General features: G+C 28.9%; 1 protein-coding gene across 3 annotated transcripts in view; it reads left to right on the top strand.

Moving 5' to 3' along the window:
- LOC107445643 (disintegrin and metalloproteinase domain-containing protein 10) overlaps positions 1-9,189 on the top strand; it is a 78,773-nt gene extending 69,584 nt beyond the window's left edge. For 2 of the 3 annotated variants that reach the window (XM_043046194.2, XM_043046196.2), the window contains 6 exons: positions 1,818-1,913; positions 3,677-3,758; positions 3,839-3,966; positions 5,253-5,367; positions 6,677-6,820; positions 8,538-9,189. In XM_043046194.2, coding sequence (XP_042902128.1) covers positions 1,818-1,913; positions 3,677-3,758; positions 3,839-3,966; positions 5,253-5,367; positions 6,677-6,820; positions 8,538-8,810 — 838 coding nt within the window. In that variant the 3' untranslated portion in view covers positions 8,811-9,189. The remainder of the gene's footprint in view (positions 1-1,817; positions 1,914-3,676; positions 3,759-3,838; positions 3,967-5,252; positions 5,368-6,676; positions 6,821-8,537) is intronic. The other variant, XM_043046195.2, reaches the window with a different exon arrangement.
- The last annotated feature ends 14,757 nt before the right edge of the window (positions 9,190-23,946 follow it).

Genomic DNA, 23,946 nt, shown 5'->3' with positions numbered 1-23,946 from the left:
AGTTCATTTTTTGATTAATTTTAGTGTGGTGAGTGAATGTTTGCTACTACAATTAGTTATCATTAGTAACAAAAAAATCAAAATGAAATGTCAATGTTTGGAAATGTATCTTTGAGATTGTTGTTTTTCACTATTTAATACATATCATCTATGTCTAATTGGTGTAACTTATTCTCTTTGGTCAAATAATGCTTGAAATGTTCTAATTCTAGCACTAATTTTTTTTCATCCATATCATTGGTATAGAATCTTCAAGAATCATCACTGTAAAGCATTAATTCCTTGGACTTTAAAAATTAAATTTGACAAAAAACTGCACAAATCATTTATTGGTTTTATGCGCCATTGAGCGAGATTTGAATTGACTAATCCATGTGTCAATTTCTGAGACATAAACCTCAACTAAAATCTTCTCTACTTTGTAATGTAACATATTCTGCATCTTCATCATAAAATGTCGAAGATCTATGCGACTTCTCATCTATATATCTAAAATTAGGTAAATTTTCCTTTGAAATCGTTTCATAAGTAAAGAACTTTCCTCTGTTCTCTCACAAAAGCAATCAAGGATTCAATCAATTTCAGACCATCATCAAGCCCCTTCTTCTGATCCTCCATGGAGGAATTCCCATCAAGGAAGCCACTTCTTCTGTATGCTTATTGAAGTCTGATTTTTTCTTGATAACATGTCACCCCAAAATTTTGTCAACACAATATTTTTCAATTTCTTTAGAAGGTATCCAGTCTAGTTTCGAGAAACACTTTTTTGTTCTTTTCCAAAGTCTGAAGAAGGGCCATAATTTTACCGTAATTTTTTTTGCAGTGCCGTTACTGCTCCTGAATGATCAGACCTCCTTGTATCCGATGGACGTATTACGACTAGCATCCTCTTAAGGTGTTTTACCAATGGATGGTAGAACTGGCTAAAAAGGGTTACGTTTCTGTAAAAATTGGATATAATCCTCTAACACGTGTCCCACAGCTAGCTCACCAATTAAATTTAAGCTATGTGCTAGGTAGGCATGATACAAAAAAGGCAGTTTGATATTTTTCTTTTAACCTTGCTTGTAAACCTGAATAGTTACCTGCCATATTTGGTACGCTATCATACGTTTGTCCTTGACAATCACTTATATTTATGCCTTTGTCATTGGGAAACTGTCATTAATGACTTTTGATTTTTGACTCTTGGGGGCCCCATCAGAACTCAGAGCCCTGGGTTTGGGCCAACTGGGCTTTTCCTTATAAACGACTCTGCATGTGTAGTTGATTTGGTATTTAAATATTTGGCACAATTAAAGCACATGCTGATATAAGCCTGTAAATGTCAGCTCGATGCAGTTGAGAAAATCAACTTCAAAATATGCGGGAAAATCAGGAAGCTGTTAAGTAAAATTCGTTTTGCATCTAAAACAACCTTATTTAAAGATTTGAATAGTTAAATTGTTGTTCTATCCTTGCAATCTACTATAGAATACTTTTAAGCTCTACAAACTGAATATTTTGAACAGCTATTACAAATCGTGTTATTTTGCTAAATGTTTCCAATCTTTTATTCTCATAGTAAAAATTTAACTTATTATTTTTTCTATTTTATTTTTCTGGTTTTTATATTAAATTAAATTATAATGTCCCTTTGAAGAACACTGATTAAAATTTTTTTTTAGGTTTTTCACCAAAATTGGTATAAATTTGATGGAGCAGGATTCTTTTTTTTTATGTATGATATGACATTTCTTGATGAACTAGTTGTTCAAGAGTGTATTGCATTAATTATTACTAGTTAATATTTTATTAAAATTTGTTTTCTATTTTAGCCCCAGCCAGGGACCATGTTGTTCTCATGATTGTAGTTTAAAAATAGGAGAAGAATGCAGAGGAGATAATGGCTGTAGAAGTCCTAGTTATTGCGAATATCCTTTTAAAGAATATTTTGTTTAAATTGAGGGAGTTTTTACAAACCTTTTTATTAAATGCTCTAGATAGTGTAAATAAATATCTCCAATTGGATGCTCATGCCTTTTCTTGAGATTTTTATTCAAAATACTTTAATAGACAAAGGAGAAAATTTCTCATTTTAACCCTCCGCGTACGGCTCCCGCGACTTGAGCGGGATATCTGTTTTGTCCCCACTACGGGTCACGTTAAAATCGCGAGCGAAGAAATTTTCCCCCTGATTTCAATACGGATCCCGTCATTTCCCCATGTACGACCATCATCCAAAACCATCATCTGAAGCTTATTTTCGCTACTAGGTGGCACTAGAGGGTTCGGGAATTTCGCAAATTATATAGAAAAATTACTTAAAATGAAAAATACTAAACTAAAAGTAACTTAAAAATCACCCCGTATTTCAGTACCGGAAAGTATAAAAACTGAGCCGACCGCGGAGGGTCAAGTGTTTAAAAAAAATCAAAATGTTGTAGATATTTCTTAGTCACCACCATTAATATATATTTTTAGAATAATTGTTAAAAATGAAGCCAAATACTATGTATTTTTCTTAGGGTTCATAAATTTATCTTTATGCGAGAAACAAAAAGAAAACTGGAGGGTGGATCATAAATTTATAATTAAGATTTTATTTCATAATTAAGAACCTAACCTCTTGAAGTATTAATAGGGCAGATGAGATTAAATACATCAAAACGTGGTTGATTGCTTAATGAATTCAAACAGGTTTTAATTAATTTGATGTATCTACTAATACCTTCGATTTTACCGAGAAATCTATCAATTTTGACATTTTTAATCTTATCTTCTATATTAGTGATTCATCAGAGTTTGACAATGTTTTTATTTTCACCTTGCTTAAATATCAATTTGCAAAGTGTCTACGTCTTTACTTTATTTTTAACATGCATTTCAAAGATACATAAGTAGTTGCCTTAATTACAAAACATTCTGGTAATATATTCTACATTTTTTTTGATCAAATATGCATATGTATTTATTTTTTCTTTAATATTGTAGTTATATATATATATATATCGGGCTTGGTCTAGAAATATGGTGGCCCTAGGCACAGTGCTGTCAAGAGTTCCCTGGTTATTACTTTAAACTAAATTTACATGTTTAATTATAAAGTGTTTCTAAATTAGTTATAATACAAGCAAATTACGATATATTAGTAAGCTTGAGCTCATATTTGTCGCAATTTCTGCAAACTCATAACTCTAATAGACAATTCTTAAAGAAAAACACAAAAAGGAATTATTTGTAACATTTAGGGGGCCCTAAGCCTGGGCCTCTTTGGCATATATATATATATATTTTGTTATTATATTAAGTTTTACAATAAAAGGGTAATGAATGAGAACACAATTAATGCAGTTAATTATATTATTTGAACTCAATGTTAGACATCGTTTTACTCTATTTAAAAATGCTGCACAACGTACCCTTTAATTCTTTTAGTAAAATTTCATTGTTTTGTTTTCATTAATTAACACAAAAACTTGTATCCATTTCTGTGTCGTTTATTCCCAATTATAATCAGATTAAATATTTAATCACCTCAGTCACTAACTATTGGGTTAAAAGATTATTCAATTCAGTTATTAACTATTGAATAAAATTTTTAAATAAAAGCTTTAATTCTTGTGTTTTATCTTGTTGTTATAGTCACTGAATTGCGATGAAAACATTTCATTTAACTTTCCTTAATTATTTTTACTGGCAAAGGTCCTCAATGTCCTCCTTCTACAAACAAACCTAATAAAACAGTGTGCAATGAAGAGTTTGTTTGTTACATGGGAGTAAGTGATAATCATTTATAACAAATTTATTAAACAAATCATGTCTGTCTAAGCATAATAGTTTTAATTTTATTTTCAAGGAATGTACAGGATCAATATGTGTTGCTTATGGATTAGAATCCTGTCAATGTCGCCGAGGTCCGCGTGATCCTGCAACCAAAGCATGTGAATTATGTTGCAAATTACCAGGAGATGATTATAGTTGCAAGTAAGCAAAAGGGGTGATTTCAAACAATTTTTTTTTTGGAAAATTGAGTTTTTCTTCAAATTTCTATGTAAGATCATTTCAATATAAATTTAAATTCATATAAATGTTAAATGAATGGTGTGTTCTGTATCATTATACATATAGAGATAAAAGAAGCCTTTGCCAATTTTTTCTGACATTCTCTCAAGACTGATTTTTTGTTCCTGATGGGCTTGATAAATTTTGTTTTACATATGATGTATCTTAAACTAACTTTTTATCTTCCTTTCACAATTTGGAAAATTGTAAATGCATCTAAATGTAAATATTTTGTCAAAAACTTCCATTTTTTATTGTATACAATATTATAATTTAAAAAAAAAAAAAAAAACTTAGCTTCACCTTTGATAATAAAATTTTAAACAATATAGGCGCTAAGAGTTGAAAAACTCAATGAACCTATTTATGACTAATATGTTTGTTATTGACAGCTTAATTTCATTTATCGTAGCAATAATTTTAAATTCATAGAGGCATTCTAGAGAAAGTAAAGAAATCATGTAAGAATTTAATGTACACAATAAATAGGAAATTGTAATTCTAAAAGTTTAAGCTGGCTCCCTTTCAATTTCTTAAGACATTAAATTAATCAGAAATTTATGATTTGTATTTAATCAATATCAAAACTATCTGCATCAAAGGATATCTCCAAAATTTTCATGTTTTAGAATTATTGACATGAAAGTTAACTAGTAGCTTTCTAGGAAGAGAAATTTTGCTAAATCAAATTTTTCTTAGAATACTCTTATTATGATTTTATTTGAAAAAATTATTTTCATAAATTAAGAAAAAATTGCAAATGTTGCTAGAATTTTAGCAGTATAGATAAACAATTTATACTGATAAGCTCAGAGGGAAAAAAAAGTCTTATATCAACTAATTGATCAAATAAAATAGAGTCTTACGTAATAAATTTATGATACGATAACTGATTTTTATTTATGTGTGATACAAGGTCTATAAAAACGTGGCAATAATAAAAAAAAGTAAAACCTGGTAGCTTGTTATGAGTGATGTAGCTTCACATATTTATTTTATTGTTTGTACTTTCATAGAAGCAATAAGCAATTTTTTCTCTTTATTCTAATTTTATTTATCCCACCTCACACTGTACTTTATATGTTATTATGGCTTAATTATAAAATTTCATTCTTCTTTTGTGCATAATTTTTGGGTTAAATTTTATACATTCTTGTTTTGACAAATGCTGTTATAAGTATTGAACATTATATATTTTGCTTTTTTAGATCTTCGTTTGATTGGAATTTTGCCCCATATGATGTTCCTGATCTTTATGCCAAACCTGGAACACCTTGTGATAATTACAATGGATATTGTGATGTCTTTCAAAAGTGCAGAGAAGTAAAAAATAAATTTTTACTTATAGCAGATTTAGTTTACTTTCAATTGGCTTATATTCATTTAAATCCATGAATTTAAATATTTCTTAAAGTTAAGTCATGTAAGCATGTTTTAGTAGTTACTTTCAATACATTTCTATCTACTGCTGATTTTTCCCACTTTCAGTAGGTTAAGGTTTTATTTACTATTTTACACACAGTTTGATGTGCAATTTTTTGTCTGATTTTTTTACAAGAAAAAGTTAACTTCTTAAAATTCATATTCCACCTGCAATTTTCTTTTCATGGCAGTTAAATTTTTTTTTTGTTTATGTTATAGTATACAGAAAAATTGTACATTGGGAAAAAATATTTTATTTATTTTCCAAAAGTAGCATTAAATAAAATATAAACTTATTTCGAATGAGGACGCCTTGTTTTATTTATGAATTTTTTTAAAAATTAATAAATAAATTCTATGTTCTAATTTTTTTTCACAACTTCTTCTAAATTGCATACTTGAACTATGAAATGAGTTCACCAGCATAAGATGTTTTGTTTCATTATAGTATCACTATTTTTAACAAATTTCTTACATGGGAGTTTTTTATTATTTATTTAATTTTTCAAAAACCTGATGAGAGAAGTTAAGATAGTAGTTGTAAGTACTTATGACATGGCTGTTCTGCCATGCTTGATTTTGCCTGTAAGCCTATTTTTGAAGAACAATTTTTTGCTGTGAATAGAGAAAGCAAATTTCTTCACTAAAACCAAACAAAGGTTATGGCCAGTATACAATCTAACTCATATATTGGAGTGAATGATTTCTGTAGGCAATAACTAGGTGTATTTTTTAGACTAATTTAGAAATTCTGTAGGAAAGCTTTTAAAAATATTAAAGCGGATCTTTTAATTTATCGGAGAAGACTTACTGCTATCATTTTTTATTTCCTGCTTTTGGATTCAAGACACATGATTTGTAAAGTCGAAGTATGAAAACTTACATGAACTAAATATCTCTAAAGCTACAAAATAATCCTCTAAATATTTTTTAAGATCTTTAAAAATGCATAAACTGAAAGTTTCTAGTCCATTATTGTTGGGTAGTGTATTTATGTTAACCAAATTAAAGAGTAAAAAAAATTACCTAGCTTAATATTAACCATTTCCATTATCATTAAAATATTTTTTATTGAAAAATACTTAAACATGATATTACAATTATTTTTAGTAGCCTGGAGTAAGACAATTTGTTTACTTGAAATTAAATGGAAATACTTATAATCTCTATACATTAGATCTTTTATTTTACTGTTAACAATAATGTATAGAATTTCCAGGTTGATCCATCTGGTCCTCTTGCAACTCTAAGAAAACTGTTTTTGTCTAATGAAAGCATGGCATCTGTTAAAAGATGGATTTTACTGCATTGGTGGGTTGTTTTATTACTGGTTATCCTCATTATTATGTTTATGGTAAGTAATTCTCCATTTTATATTGATTTTAAATTCTAAGCTACAAATGAGGGTTACATATCTCTCTTGAATACTAGTTTTTAGTAAACTAAGAATCAAAATTCTTCTCTTGTAAATTTATACGCTGTTACTAAATAAATTTTTATAGCAGTAAAAGCATAATTGTAAACTATTTATTTACTAGGCTTTGCCTTATTCTTTTTTTTTCTTTGATAACACTTTTTTTAACTAATCTATCACTTAGTTCTTAGGCACTATCAATAAATTACCTATTCAAAATTTTATTTTCATTGAAAACACAAAGAGCAACTAACAAAATCTACTATACTTAGAAAGGAACATTCTAAAAGTATGTTAATTTTAGTAATTACTGAAGCTACAGAAAAGATTTAAAATAATATGCATATTTAATGCTAGTTTTCAAAGATCACAGGGAGTTCATGTTTTAGTTTCAAAGATCACAAGTTCATGTTTTAGTTTATTTCTAAAATCCAATAGACTAGGATAAGTTTATTTTTCTAAAGGCTTCCAAGATCCCTTAAATTTAAATGATTAAATTAATATCAAATGTCACATATTAATGCAAAGTGAATTTGTCGAACTCTGACACAGTTTTTGATATAAATCTTTAAATTCTCACTAGAGTTATTGTGTTACATTTAATTTTGTCACAAATTGTCAAAATATTCCTGATGTGTTGAAAATCAGTTCTAGAGAATATAAAAATTATGATATTTAAATAATTTATTTGTAATATCTATTACAGTATCAAGGCTTTAAATTGGGATTTAATGAATTTTTGATGCGTTCATAGTTTATATTAAAATTATGAAAACAGAGCAGGAATTTTTCTTTAACCTGTTTAATAGTATTAAAACTATCAATTACCCTTTATTATTTTGATAGACAACACCATAATTTCTCAATTTTGTTGCATAAAGTTTATAGCTAAGGTAGGAAACTGAAGCCCCCTAACCAGAAATGAAAATTTACATATGAATGTCTATCTTTAAATTTAAGTGAAAAATAGTATTAATGAAATGAAATTAATTTTTTTCCTTTCTGGAAAAAATTTTTTTTGCCTGAAATAAATTTGATGCAAAAACTTTGCCAAAATATGCAGGGCAAGCATTGCAAGAATTAAAAAATATATTTTGTCTAGTACTCAAATACTGTTTCAAATATCTGCTATGGTATTTTTTTCTGAATATATTTGATCCAAAAGTTTTGCCAAAATTTGCAGTAGATAAAAATTGAAAGTAATTAATTTGAAGAGACAAGTAAAAACCTTTTTACAATTATCAAAATTCTGCTTGTACTCTTTTTGTTTTTCCTGTGTCTATCACTACTAGAGAGTGAACATTCTCAATTCTTAAAAGGTTGTAAACTTATTTAAAAAAATAGTACTGGGGATGATTGTTTATAGAGTTCAACACACATGTCTTTCCATTTAAACATTTCTTGTTTAGATGGACATTTGCTGTTGCTATCTCAATATTAAATTTATGAAATTTTTATTTTTATGTAATACTCATGACAACTTTTTTCCTCTTTTTTCTCTTAGATTTTATTTAGAACAATCCTCAATCGAACTGTATCTTCAGAAATCTTTATTTTTAGAACTGTTAATTATTGAACTGATTTGATACTTTGAACTGATTAAATGATACAAAAAAGTTCATTAATATTAATGCAAGTCATTTTGTTAAATTTTCAGATTATTATCGTTCGTCTGTTTGGAAAACAAAGTGATCCCGTGAAATCAGTGTCTGAGAATGGCCAAGTGAACAAATCTATAAGTCTTTTACGTCCTTGCAGTAATCAACCTTTAGTGAAAGCCCGAACTCAGGCCTTGGCAGCAAGTTCCAGTATTGCCTTGGCACATGCCTCCAATCATCAGAAATCAACAAGTAATTTTGTCAGGACTAGTGTTTCATCTTTCACTCAAAAGCATCGACCTTTACTAATGACCGGAAATGGTTGGGTATGACAATGAGTAAAAGACTTAGTTTGCATAATTTATGTATGTACCAAATGTGCACCCTGGTCAGAAATACAGTTTATGATTAACTCGCTCAAATTTTATGTAACATAAGTGATAAAAATTAATTTTGTAATTTTATAACTTGTAAAATTTAAATGAAATGTAACTAATGCTGTCTATTGAATAGCTCTTAATGAGAATTTAAAAATAAGTTAAATTCAAAATTCTATTAGCAGTCTTCATTTTATTCTGCATTTACAAATAGCCATGTTTTGTTCAATTGATGAACAATGTTTTTAGGTTTAAAATTTTTTATTTGCACTTCAACGTTTTGAGAAGCTGTGGAATTAAGCAAGTCCCACCTATTTATGACATTATACAAAAACTGTAAAAATACTTTTCTTCATTTATTTCATTTTTCATTAATGCATTTTTCATCATTTCATTAATTTCATTCATTTTCATTAAGTAAGTAAACACTAAGTACATAATGATCAAAATCAAAAAGTTAATAAATTAATTGTAATTAAAAATTTAAAGAATCTTTATGTATACTTATTAATAAAAGAAAATATTTTCTTTATTATTAAGTATACGTAAAAGTTAACAACTACATTTTGTTTTAAAGACAATGATTTGTGTCTGTAAATTTTTTCGTTTTATATATTGTGTATAAAAATCATTTAGACGTTATCTTTTATTAGGTACAGTTTGTAAAATACTGAGTGGTACAAATTTATCTTTTCAATTTTGCTCCTAGTAACACATGAAATAAAGAAAATGGTTAAGTTCTGTTACTTAATCATATCTCAACAGAAAAAAATTTTTGTTCACCTCATTATATATTATTTGCACTTATAATATGGCAATAATTTAATTCTACATAGGAATGCTCTTCTTTAACTTAACCTACTGCTTGTTATTTGAGGTACTGTTTGCAAACTCAGTTGTGACTCTTGTCTTTATCTAGGTGAAGTGGGAGTAAGCTTGTCAGCTCCGACCCACAATGCTTATAAGCTATTACTCCAAAAACCTTCTTTTTGAACTTAATTAAGTTTAATTTTTGATCTATGCAAACAGCAGTTATCTTACCCAAGTAAAACAAAATTCTGAAACATTGTTGAAGCTTGAGCTAACATTTTCAAAAGTCAGATTTATTTCTGACCAGGTATGCCAAATATGCTGATCACTTTATGTAATTTTGTGTAAATGTACCACAAAATTTGCGTTTATAAATTTGCCATACTTTATGTGGCTGCATATTTTGTATGATATTACTTGTATCAATGCAATTATTGTTGAAATATGAATCTCCTTTTTTAAAAACTAAGCTGTTTGATGAGAAAATTAGGTTTAGTAGCTAAGAGATTACTTCTCTCAAGTAATCTTCATTTATATCTTCATTAAAATGTTTTACAAATTCTTCTAAGAGCTTTATCTTGTTGTTTTTTTTGAGGATAGTACTTAAATGTTTTTTTTATTTTTAATGGCAGAATGAAATTTTTTCTATGAAAATAATTGTATTATAGAGATTTCAATACAATTAAAAAGCAAATAAATAAATTCTAAACAGATTTTATATTACAAACTTCTGAATCTTTAGTATTTATTTATTTATTTATTATAAAATTAAATGTTCTGAATCAAGTCTAGATTCACTGAATATTAAGAGTTTCATTCTTGTGAAGTTATAAATAAAATGCAACATTAAATTTCAGAAATCATCAAATTTCAAGGATGATTAATAAGGCTATTTGAATTTTAATTGTGCCAATTGAAAATATATGCATTTTAAGTAAATTTTGAACTGAAACAGACAGTTTTTTTTCATGTTTAATTGTTTTTTATCTGCTGGCAGAGATAATAAAATGATATAGAATTGCATTATTAGGAAAATTTTTCATCTCTTACGAAATTTTCTAAAAAAAATTCTTATAAAAAGCTATTATTATCTTTATGTTGTTAAAATTTTTTAAACTTAAGTACTAGGCTTCGTATAAAAGTGAGAAAATAATTATTGACGTTATTTTATGTGTAATCTATCTTCAATGTATTCATTTTCTGCACTGATAATTTAATTTATAATGAATTCTGATTGGTGTATGAATTATTTTATGAGTCTACATATAAATGTATTTGGGGGAAATGAATGATAGTATTTAAAATTTTGTTTTTTAAAATATAGTGTCTAATGTATGTTAATTATTTTCTGTATTTGAAATTTAGTTTAATTACTGTATTTGAAATTTAGTATTAATCCTTTTTGGAAATCCTTTATACAAAGATAAATCATAAATAAAATCAGATTTGCATTTTCACTCAAATAAACAAAAATTGCTTTTATCTGATGTTAAATTTCAAGTGATGTTTAAACATCTTAATCCCATTCAGTCAAGTATCTCTAAACGAGTTCTTTGCATGCATGAATGTACTAGTTACTTTTGAACATCATTCAGTAACTTTCTCTGTTGCTAGTTCTCCCACTCTTATATCTTGTGTAACTTGCTTTGTACTACAGTGACAGCTTAATCAGGTGTCCTTCAATTATGAACCATAATTTTTATTTAAAAATAATTATTTTTACAATAGAAAGAAAGCACTAGTCTCCTCAAATGGTCCCTCAGTGAGTGGTTTGTTTAGTCTAATGTAACGTCATCCGTTTCTTAAACCCTTTTACTCTGTGTCTCTATATTGAATAGAACAATAATGGAATTACTCCAAGTTAACAATAGGAAGACACATACACAATATTTGTTTATTCTTGTGAAAACATAAAATTATCTACTCTTGCTGATATAACTGTGTGTATTTTTCTGTTAACATTTATTCTTAAAAAAAATTACATTCCCTAATTGTAGTAAATAATTAATAAAACAAAGTTCCTTGTCCAGCTTTTGGATCTGTATTTTGCATTAATTAATACTTGTTTTATTATCTGAAATCCGATGAATTAGTCTTTTATAACTTACTTTCTAGATGTAATTGCTTGTTTTTATGTAGGTGCTATTTTACTTTCTCTTCCTATTTATGTAATATATCACCACATTTATGTATTAAAAATGCCCTTTATGTATGTCACATATTTACTGTTTATTGGAGCTAAACAAAGAAGTTACTTATGCTTCAGATATCCTGAAAACTACAAAAGTTAGTTACTAATAGAATGTTTACACTGTTAATATGATTTTTTCCTACAGCTCATCAAAAGTCAGTCAGTTTTACATTTTGTTCACATAATTTGTAGGTTTTATCAAAAGGATTGCTGTTAGGCTGACCATGTGTGTTAAGGGTGTAAAAGCAAAATTTTAAAAACCTTTTCAATAGATGAACGATTAAATGGAAATGATTGGAGATTCAATATGATAATTAAAATAATTTTTATTGCTATTCTATTGATGTATTCTATGTTTATGATATTTCAAAAATGATCATATTTTTTTTTTAAATTTCTTTTGAATATTTAGAGTACACAATTAAAGGCATGGTAGACTAAATTTTAATTGTTAGTTATACAGTCAAACCTTCATGTTCACATCATAGTGAACCTTTAAGGGACCGAAATTTTAGTCCACTATAACCGGGACTTCAATATATCCGTTCCTCAAACAATTTTAATTAATCTTTCCAAACTCCCCCCCCACACTTTTATTGCACGTTATTTAAATAAGTCACCAATAAAATGAAATACAAAAATGACTGAAAAATATTACGTAGTAACAAAAATGTGTTAACTTTTATTTTTTATTGCTCTCCGCCTTGCGTACAAAAAAATTAGTAATCTTAAGCTGATGCGCAATCCTCAACATCAGATATGGAAACACTTCCCCACTGTCCGATAAATTTTCCTAAATTTATGTTATTCCAGTTTTTAAACCTGTTTAACCATCCATTTGAGCACATAAAAGTAATCTCACCAAATCACTTAGCAGAAATTTATCTGCTTTGACTTAAAGCATTTGTACAGATACTGGAAGATTGCGGCTTCTTTGAATGCTGAACCAATTCAATAATGCTATCAATAAATAAGCAACCAAGAAAAATGCTTATTGCTACATTCCATGTTATGGATGGTTTTAAAAATCGGCATATGTATTTATTTTGAAGTAGAAATTTCAAAATTATTACAAAAGAATGAAAATAAATCAGTCGAAGACAGAAAAAAGTTCATAATATCCAAATTCCTCTCTTGTTTTGGTTCACTATATCCACAAAAAGCAAGATTATACGTGTGTAGCAAGGCACGGGAGTGAACATTTCGCTCATTATATTTGGGAGTTCACTATAATATAATATTGCAATTAATTCCTTACATCTTGCATGGGTGATCTATTGATTTTGAGTTCTAACCATCAGTAAACCATAATACACTATTTAAATTTAATGTGACACTGCCTCTCAGACTACTAACAATATATTTTTCTTTCTAAATTAGAATTTGGATAATCCCATGAAAAAGACAGTTCCTTCATAGAATGTATTGAATTTTTAAAAAGAAAATATGTATAGCACTATTTTTGTTTTAAAATATAGCTATGTTTTTTTATATGTATAATTTAAGTTCTTTTGAAATTAACATTTCTATTTTTCAGTTTGTTATTAATCAAAGATGTTATGGAGTATCTCTGTTTTTTGTAGTAGAGGCTTGTTTTATATTCAAACATAGTGTTGTGTTTTTGAAATTTCTATTGCATTCATGCTATTAGTGAGTCTTGCACCAAAGTGAGAGAATAAACAGTATTGATATATTATATATACATAACTTATATGGAGTGCTGAATATTGTGCGTGTCCATTTATAAGTTGCCTTTGTAATATTGTAGTTTCACTTTCTTCCAAAATGTTCATAAAAAGCAATGTGACAATACTGCTTATTTCAAGCACATGATAAATATATACTGATCTATTTTGAAGGATTGAAGTTTTTTCAAGTGAAATCCAATAAAATTTTAAAAAATATGTGTTGTCAATTTTTGTTGTATAGGGAGCCTCATTACATGTCCTGCCATTGAAGGACCTATATTCATAAGTCTTGGCTTTATAAAGATCATTATCAAAACATATTTTACTTAGACAGCCTTTATTTGACTAATTTACCTGATATTTTCTCAACCGGTGTTTTTCAACCACTATTTAGCTTACGTAGGAATTACATAGTGAAGTTGCGTAGTCAGTGGAATCAATCGAATAACATGGTCAGTGACTAAGTAAGTACATTTAGGCAAAATCTGGACATTGAATCTTTAGCACCCCAATATTTTACTTAGACAGACTTTTCATGACGTTGACCAATTCACCTGTTAGTTTTTCGACCGATTTTTTTTCCAACCTTGATAGGACTGATGCATAATTGTTAGTGACTATATAAATACATTTAGGCAAAAATCTAGACATCCCAATCTTTGTCCCTTGATGCATTTTTATGTAGGACTTTTGTTGAGCCAATTTTGATCCCTACTGACTGCAGACAAAATACTTTTGCTACGGAAAATAATACATTTTAAAAAGTGATTCTTAAAACAGGGAAAATCGTTAAAAACATCATGGATGGATGTTCTCTAATGCCTGTCCTTAATATATATTTTTAGAATCGTAGTAAAAAAGATGTAAAGAAAGCAAAGTATATTATAAATCATTAATTAATATTTACGTGAGAGAGAAAGAACAAAAATGTTTCTTATGTCTGACAAATCATAACTGAATACATTCAATGGTTACTAAGAGGGAAAAGAGGTATTAAACTTATCTTAAGCAAGGTAATTTGAGAATAAAGCTTAAAATCAGTACTTAATGAAAAGTAAATGCATTCTATCAACAAAGTAGTGCAAATAAAGGTATCACTCTGATTAACTTTCGTTCTAATGATCAGATTTTTACGTACTAAATGTCAATCTTAATGGTTCCTGGGGGTGACCTCAAGAAATACAAATTATTCAGTGCTAACTATTAATTAAGTTACGAAAAGAGACACAAAAATGTACTTTCTTTGAATAAGTATATATTTTTTTCCATACCTATTTGTATTCTTAACCTTCAAAATATAGGGGGAGCCACAATCTGGGAAATATGGTTCCCATAGTTTGGTCAGGAAAACCATCCAAACTTCGGGTCTCCTTAATGTTAATTTCATTTTGCGTTTTTATTCATATTTTTAAAATAACGCAATTCAAAAAGAAATTGCTTCCACTTATAAAGCCCATTTATCCAAAGACAATTTCATGCAAAAATTAATTTTTAATAATTATTTATTATTATTTAATTTCATTGTTTATGAAAAAATTTGAATTATGAGGCAACATTTTTTTGATACCTTATTAATCAGAGTATTTTTCTATTGCGAAATTTAAAGCTTCAACAGTTTCATTTGGTAGAAGCCGAGAAAAATTAAAATTAATTATTTAAAAAAAAATAATTTAGTGACAATGAAGAAATATTTAATTGGGGAGATTAATATTTAAATGTTGTTAACTTACGTGAGAAATTTGACTTTTTTCGCTGATAACCGATTGCAAATAATTTTTTTTTTTTTTAAATTTAAAATACGATGTTTCTTTTTTAGTTAACTAAACATTTATTCGCAACTTAATAAAGAGATTTGAATAAAACATTTTACTCAACGAATGTTGAGTTTTATAAAAGCATATTTCTGATAGAATGTGATTATGTATCAGCTTTTTTTTAAATTTATTTTTTAGTTTATTCTTTCAATAATTGATACAATCTCAGTAACCTAGAAACGTATGCATATATTTGGAATACTGTTTATCAATTTCTTCAATGTATATATATTTTATAATTATATTAATACGAATACGTAGTCAACATTTTTAAGCATCTTAAATTTACATACTTCTTATATATCGTCCTAATCTTAACATACATTTGCAGGGCCAGATTAAGACCTTTTGAGGTCCTAAGCACTGAAAACATTCTCGTTCCCCCATCTTACAATTTAAAATATATCCCATATTAAGTCGCGTGTTAATTCAAAATATAAAATCAAAATTCTTTAAAAGAAAATATTTATTTAAATTTTTAAAATATTAAAAAATAATTAATAACTGCTAATTACAAATTCGGTTAAAAAATTTTCAATTTGAAATGAAATTAAGAAAAATTTTAATAAATAAGCATATTTTTTTTTATTTAAGTTTCACTAGCACTTAAAACTATTTAGAATTACACAGTGTTTTCTATAATAATTACTGACCATATATATTTCGAAACTCTGTGTATAAAATTAAGTGGAAAAATAGGCTTGTTAGAGGTCTTTAATTAATACTTGTATGAAAAAAAAGAACTTTAACGAAGCGTAACAGAGATTCATTAAACTGAATGCATGGCATTCTGTAACATTAGAAAAAATATGTCATAAATAGTGCCATGTAAGATATTTATTTTGGTTTAGACCCTGTATATCTAAAGAGTTTTTTCCTACTTTTTTTAATTGCAAAATATTTGACAGTATCTTCGAAGTTAATTTATCGGAATACACCAGCTTCTATGCAAAGCAAAGATAAAGCATCTAGTCTTTCCTGTTGCATTCTTGTTCATAAGGGGGTTTTAATGCATTTTAACTGTGAAAATGAACGCTCAGCTGTACATGATTGAATTTTGTTTTTGCTGCTGTTTGTTTCCATGAATTCATGGTGTTGGTGTACATATGTATGGAATTGCTTCAGCTCTATTGCTTAGTAACTATTTAGGTCTTTTGGGTACGATTTTATTAATTTTTCGCAGAATTGAGAAAAACCTAGTAAATCAATGGTCATCGATGTATCACTCAGAAAAGAAAATTTTTCAAAGATTTCTCTTTTCATTTCAGTAGTGAGTTTATCCGTAATTTCATAAAAAGGTGAGTTGAGAAATTTATCTCTTGCATCCAATCGAATTTCTGCCGAATCTCTGTCATATATATATACCCAAGTAGCACCTAATATTAGATTACGTCAGAAAATCGGTAAAATCTAACGTTATCTTGCACAACCCAAGTTGCACAATTCGCAAAAACGATATCGTAAAAACTTAGCTTTGAACATTGTACAATATCGTAGCGAAACATTGTACTATACAAAAATGGACCCCTTTTATAACGTATATTCAATATCGCGAAACAATATCGTTCGATATTGTAAAAGCGTTGGGGGAACGTCGATCGATATCTCTCAACATTTACAAACACTGTACAATGTCGACCGACATCGTCAACACCTATTTTTATATGGGGGCCATTTACGAGTAAGTTAATAACATATGGAAAATATTATATTTTATAATATAATAGATGGAAAAAAGTTTTTCTTTGAATAATTTTTAAAAATTATTTGGCCAACTTTCGATGAGGTGATCCGGGTTCCAATCCCAGTATCGGCTGGGATTGGAACCCGGCTAGTCAATACAAATTCCACATCTAACATGAGGTTACCACAGTGCTGATTCAGATATAGTGAAGTCCCAGAAAGCATGTAACCTTACGACAACCTTGAGTTTTAACTTTATTTTCATTATCACGAAAAGGTTCGCGGTAAAAACCTTTTATCAATGACGTAAAAATATTGCAATTTCCAACCTTTCCTCCTTAAAGGAAAACTAAATGATATTTAAATCTTTTTTAAAAATATTGTTATTTAGGTTAAAAAACAAGCAAATTGTAAACCTTATTTAGAAATATTAAGCGAAAACCTTTTTCAAAGGAAACGAAATAAGGCAAATATTAACCTTTTCAGCGAAAATACTAATAAATAATAAGAAAATATTTTTCAAAGGGCCTCATTTAAAGGAAAGCAAATAAACGAGCATAAGACCATGATTTTGGATTGTAAACTTTCTTTAAAAGGTTTCTCGACGCAAGTGTAAGTAATAGTTATTTTTTAGAAACATTTCATTCGAACAATCTCATTAATATAATAAATAAAATTCGAATCTGGAGTTAAAAATTGACTCTTCAATATTTTTTCACATATTTTTTTTTCCTTCTCGAATTTGGCTATAGCGGTCCTATACGTTGCGGTTCCTTTAAACTGTGTGGCCCTCTCTCGTTCATTTTACCTTATTGCAAACCTAATTATGATATAGCAATAAAATATTCGCGAGAAGAGAATTTTATTTAAAATATTTATATGCAGAAAAAATTCGTTCAACAGTCTATTGTGAGCTAGTGGGTCATCGATATTAAGACTCCACGATTTATGACTAACGAGGAGTGATGATGAAAATAAAATCAGCATTGTGCACCTACCGCCTTTATTTCCCTGACAAGCTGGTACCCGCTCTACAGCTGGGTGGATTCAAACCCTAGACCCACACTTTTTTTCATCATATCTTTGGAGTGAATTTAAGAACATTTTGTTCACAGAACTCGATGTATAGTGTACAAAATAAAAGACAGACCACCCTGAATAGATTTTGATCTAATGATTGAATTTTCCCGTTTTATAACTCAATCTTAATATACCAAACAATCGTACCAAAGAGAATTTTTATACACTATTTAGGGGGCACATAAAGGGCCAAAATAGATTTTGTTAATTAACCGAAAGGAAGTTCTGTGTAAAGAAGTTTGTAGACTCGGTGGTCAGGGGTTCAGTCCAGGTCACGGATTAATTTTTAATATTTTTTTCTATATACTTTATTTTATTTCTTAAAATTTATTTTTCAATATTTGAAGTTGAATAAAATGTTACATATATAAAAATAATTATTTTTCTTTGGGAAAGAGGGAATAATAGCTGAAAAACGGATAAATTTCGACTCCGGAGCTACACACACGACTCAATCCGTGTCTCCCTTTAATATTAACTTATAATTTTCAAACTCTGCCAGAAATTAGAGTTTTAAATACCAAACAATCGTACCAAAGTAAATTTTTATACGCTAATTAGGGGGCACATAATGGGCCAAAATAGATCTTGCTAATTAATCGGAAGGAAGCTCTTTAAGCTATAAATTCCTGGAAGCAACGTGTGTGTCGTGGTGTGGTTGTTAGCGCCACGGGTAAAGAAGTTTGGAAACTCGGTGGTCAGGGGTTCGGTCCTGGTCACGGATTAATTTTTAATTTTTTTTTCTATTTACTTTATTTTATTTTTTAAAATTTATTTTTCGATATTTCAACGCGATTAAAGTGTTATATATATAAAAATAATTATTTTTCTTTAGCAAAGAGGGAAGAATAGCTGAAAAACGGATAAATTTCGACTCCGGAGCTACGCACACGACACATACCGTAACTCTCTTTAATATAAACTTATAATTTTCTAACTCGGCCAGAAGTTAGAGTTTTATATTCCAAACAATCGCACCAAAGTAAATTTTTATATGCTAATTAGGGGGCACGTAATGGGCCAAAATAGATTTTGTTAATTAACCGGAAGGAAGCTCTTTAAGCTATAAATTCGTGGAAGCAACGTGTGAGTCGTGGTGTGGTTGTTAGCGCCATGGGTAAAGAAGTTTGTAGACTCGGTGGTCAGGGGTTCGGTCCTGGTCACGGATTAATTTTTAATTTTTTTTTTCGACTTACTTTGTTTTTTAAAATTTATTTTTCGATATTTCAACGTGAAAAAAGTGTTACATATATAAAAATAATTATTTTTCTTTAGCAAAGAGGGAATAATAGCTGAAAAACGGATAAATTTCGACTCCGGAGCTACGCACACGACACATACCGTAACTCTCTTTAATATAAACTTATAATTTTCAATCTCGGCCAGAAGTTAGAGTTTTATATTCCATGCCAGAAATTTGAGTTTTATATACCAAGCAATCGTACCAAAGTAAATTTTTATACGCTAATTAGGGGACACAAAATGGGCCAAAATAGATTTTGTTAATTAACCGGAAGGAAGTTCTTCAAGCTATAAATTCGCGGAAGCAACGTGAGAGTCGTGGTGTGGTTGTTAGCGCCATGGGAAAAAGAAGTTTGATGACTCGTTGGTCAGGGGTTCGGTCCTGGTCACGGATTAATTTTCAATTTTTGTTTCTACTTACTTTATTTTATTTTTTAAAATTTATTTTTCGATATTTCAGCGTTAATAAAGTGGTATATATACATAAAAATAATTATTTTTTCTTTGGGAAAGAGGGAATAATAGCTGAAAAACGGATAAATTTCGACTCCGGAGCTACGCACACGACTCAATCCGTAACTCCCTTTAATATTAACTTATAATTTTCAAACTCTGCCAGAAATTAGAGTTTTATATACCAAACAATCACACCAAAGTAAAGTTTTATACGCTAATTAGGGGGCATATAATGGGCCAAAAGAGATTTTGCTAATTAACCGGAAGGAAGTTCCTTAAGCTCTATATTCGAAGAAGCAACGTGTGGGTCGTGGTGTGGTTGTTAGCGCCATGGGTAACGAAGTTTGTAGACTCGGTGGTCAGGTGTTCGGTCCAGGTCACGGATTAATTTTTAATTTTTGTTTCTATTTACTTTATTTTATTTTTTAAAATTTATTTTTCGATATTTCAGCGTGAATAAAGTATTATATATATAAAAATAATTATTTTTATTTGGCAAATAGGGAATAATAGCTGAAGAACGGATAAATTTCGACTCCGGAGCTACGCACACGACTCACTCCGTAACTCCCTTTAATATTAACTTATAATTTTCAAACTCTGCCCGAAATTTTAGCTTTATATACCAAACAATCATATCAAAGTAAATTTTTATATGCTAATTAATGGGCACATAATGGGCCAAAATAGATTTTGTTAATATACCGGAAGGAAGTTCTTTAAGCTATATATTTGTGGAAGCAACGTATGAGTCGTGGTGTGGTTCTTAGCGCCATGGGTAGAGGAGTTTGTAGACTCGGTGATCAGAGGTTCGGTCCAGCTCACGGATTAATTTTTAATTTTATTTATACACTAATTAGGGGCCACATAGTGCACCAAAATAGATTTTGTTAATTAACGGGAAGGAAGTTCTTTAAGCTATATATTCGTGGAAGCAACGGGTGAGACGTGGTGTGGTTGTTAGCGCCATGGGTAAAGAAGTTTGTAGACTCGGTGGTCATGGGCTCGTTCCTGGTTGCGGATTAATGTGTAATTTTTTTTCTATTTACTTTATTTTATTTTTTAAAATTTATTTTTCGATATTTCAACGTGAATAAAGTGTTATATATATAAAAATATTTATTTTTCTTTGGGAAAGAGGAAATAATAGCTGAAAAACGGATAAATTTCGACTCCGGAGCTACGCAAACGACTCACTCCGTAACTCCTTTTAATATTAACTTATAAATTTCAAACTCTGCCAGAAATTAGTGATCTATATACCAAACAATCGTAGCGAAGGAAATTTTTATACACTAATTAGGGGGCACATAGTGGACCAAAACAGATTTTGATAATTAACGGGAAGGAAGTTGTTTAAGCTATATATTCGTGGAAGCAACGTGTGAGACGTGGTGTGGTTGTTAGCGCCATGGGTAAAGAAGTTTGTAGACTCGGTGGTCATGGGTTCGTTCCTGGTCGCGGATTAATGTTTAATTTTATTTCTATTTACTTTATTTTATTTTTTTAAATTTATTTTTCGATATTTCAACGTGAATAAAGTGTTATATATATAAAAATAATTATTTTTCTTTGGGAAAGAGGGAATAATAGCTGAAAAACGGATAAATTTCGACTCCGGAGCTACGCACACGACTCACTCCGTAACTCCCTTTAATATTAACTTATAATTTTCAAACTCTGCCAGAAATTAGAGTTTTATATACCAAACAATCGTACTAAAGGAAATTTTTATACACTAATTAGGGGGCACATAATGGGCCAAAATAGATTTTGTTAATTAACCGGAAGGAAGTTCTTTAAGCTATATATTCGTGGAAGCAAAGTGTGAGTCATGGTGTTTTTGTTAGCGCTATGGGTAAAGCAGTTTGTAGACTCGGTGGTCAGGGGTTCGGTCCTGGTCACGGATTAATTTTTAATTTTTTTTCCCTACTTACTTGATTTTTTTTTCTATATTTAAACGTGAATAAAGTGTTATGTATATAAAAATAATTATTTTTCTTTGGGAGAGAGGGAATAATAGCTGAAAAACGGATAAATTTCGACTCCGGAGTTACGCACACGACTCACTTCGTAACTCCCTTTAATATTAACTTATAATTTTCAAACTCTGCCAGAAATTAGAGTATTATATACCAAACAATCGTACAAAAGGGAACTTTTATACACTAATTAGGGGGCTCATAAACGGCCAAAATAGATTTTGTTAATTAACCGACGTGTTGTGGTTGTTAGCGCTATGGGTAACGAAGTTTGTAGACTCGGTGGACAGGAGTTCGGTCCTGGTCACCGATTAATTTTTATATTTTTTTACGTGTATGTAATGAATGTGTGTAATGTACATAACCAAGCAGTCACGCAAAATCAAATTTTAAGAAAGTTACGGTTATGAAGTTTTTAATATCAAAAAATAAATAAAAGCCGCATAGTTAATTTCGTGATTTATCTTTGTAACCGCAATAAATTTAAAATGCTTTCTTTCGAGTCGCGCTCCAATATTCAAACTGAGAACAAAGAAGTACACTCACTCGGAAAAATGCTTGAATACCAATTCACCTCCAAGAAAAACTCACAAAGGTAAAACAACTCATTCAGCAGTGTTTTTCGAACTTCCATCGTTCCTCGGTGGACTGATCGTAAGGACACGGTTTAAGCATCACTCATGCTGCGTAAGGACCGGAGGTGCACGGCAACAGTCCTCGTAAAATGCTCTGTTGGGTCTTTGTGCCAACTAAATTAAATGAACGCCAATTTATGACAATACAAATAATTTTATCAAAAAAAAAATAACATATTTTATTTCTTAAACATTTTAGAACACAATAACATTTTTTTATATATCTGACTCCGTTGCCAAAACGAATTCAAAGCTAAAACTTATAGGCTGAATCTTGGCCAAAGAATACCTAAGGAGGCCTTTCCATTTCAATTCTAACCTTCAGTAAGGATAGGTTCGAATAGGGACGAAAAATATAGCACCTCCAAAACCCGTTCCACTGTCTCCCCTACATTTTTTGTGGGGGTGCGTGTGTTAAGTAACCCGAAACAAATCACTGTGACAGAAGGGGGAGTGCAACCTGCGGGGGTCAACTAGCTTTCAAAAGATATCAGAAGAAACTCACTCTTCATCTTATATTATGCTTTTTCTCTTTCTAAGAAAAACTTAAAAAACATTTTTTTTAACTCTAAAACGACTTTATTTATTTTCAAAATAGTTTTATCATTTTATTTAACATGCACTTTTTCTAATTATATCTTGAATTGTTTATTATTTTGGTTTGATTATTTAGAGAACTAATAATAACCAGAGTATTTAAATTTATAAACTTTTACTATGTAGTCATATGAAAGTAATTCATATAAAGTAACTACATTAAAAATAAATTTATATTTTCTCTATAGATCAAATAAAATTTGTTAATTTTTTTAAAATTGATTTGCTAATTTTTAAAACTTTTTATGTTAAAGTAAAACCTTGAGATCAAGATTTTATTTTTTCATTACGTATTTAATTTTCTTCTTTCAATTACAATTCAAATACAAATATTTTTCACAATCTTTTTTTAATTTCAATTAATTTTTTTTAAAGATTGTTACACCGTTTTGAAACTAATTATATTCTACCACTTTAAAAAACTATGTTAACATTTAATCCATTGTTTAAGCAAATATGGTTGCTTACTATAAACTCACTAAAAACTTATTAAAAACTCACTTCATTTTAATTATTACTTTTGCTAACTACAATTATTATTGTATAAATAACTTCGAACTGGAATTATGATTCGATCTTAAAAAATAAACACTTATTTGTTATTTGTCACAAACAAATTGAAACATCAAAATTGAAAATTATTCGATTTAATTATCACAAAATTTTAAATCATATTAAGACAGATCTAAATTCCGATTATATCACTTAACTTATTCAGATAATTTAGCTCGGATACATATCAAACTTAACCCACAAATTCATATTCATCATTTTTACTTACATTATTTCTACTCAGTTATAGTTACTTTAAAAACTTATCGCCAAAGATATTATTTAACAATAATACAAGAGAAATTCCTTATTGATCTAAAGCAGTCATTTAATATAAATTTATTAAACTGCATATTTTGAA

This window comes from Parasteatoda tepidariorum, chromosome X2 (assembly GCF_043381705.1).
Source record: "Parasteatoda tepidariorum isolate YZ-2023 chromosome X2, CAS_Ptep_4.0, whole genome shotgun sequence".
Taxonomy (NCBI): Eukaryota; Metazoa; Arthropoda; class Arachnida; order Araneae; family Theridiidae; genus Parasteatoda; species Parasteatoda tepidariorum.
This window is presented reverse-complemented; position numbering and strand designations above follow the sequence as displayed.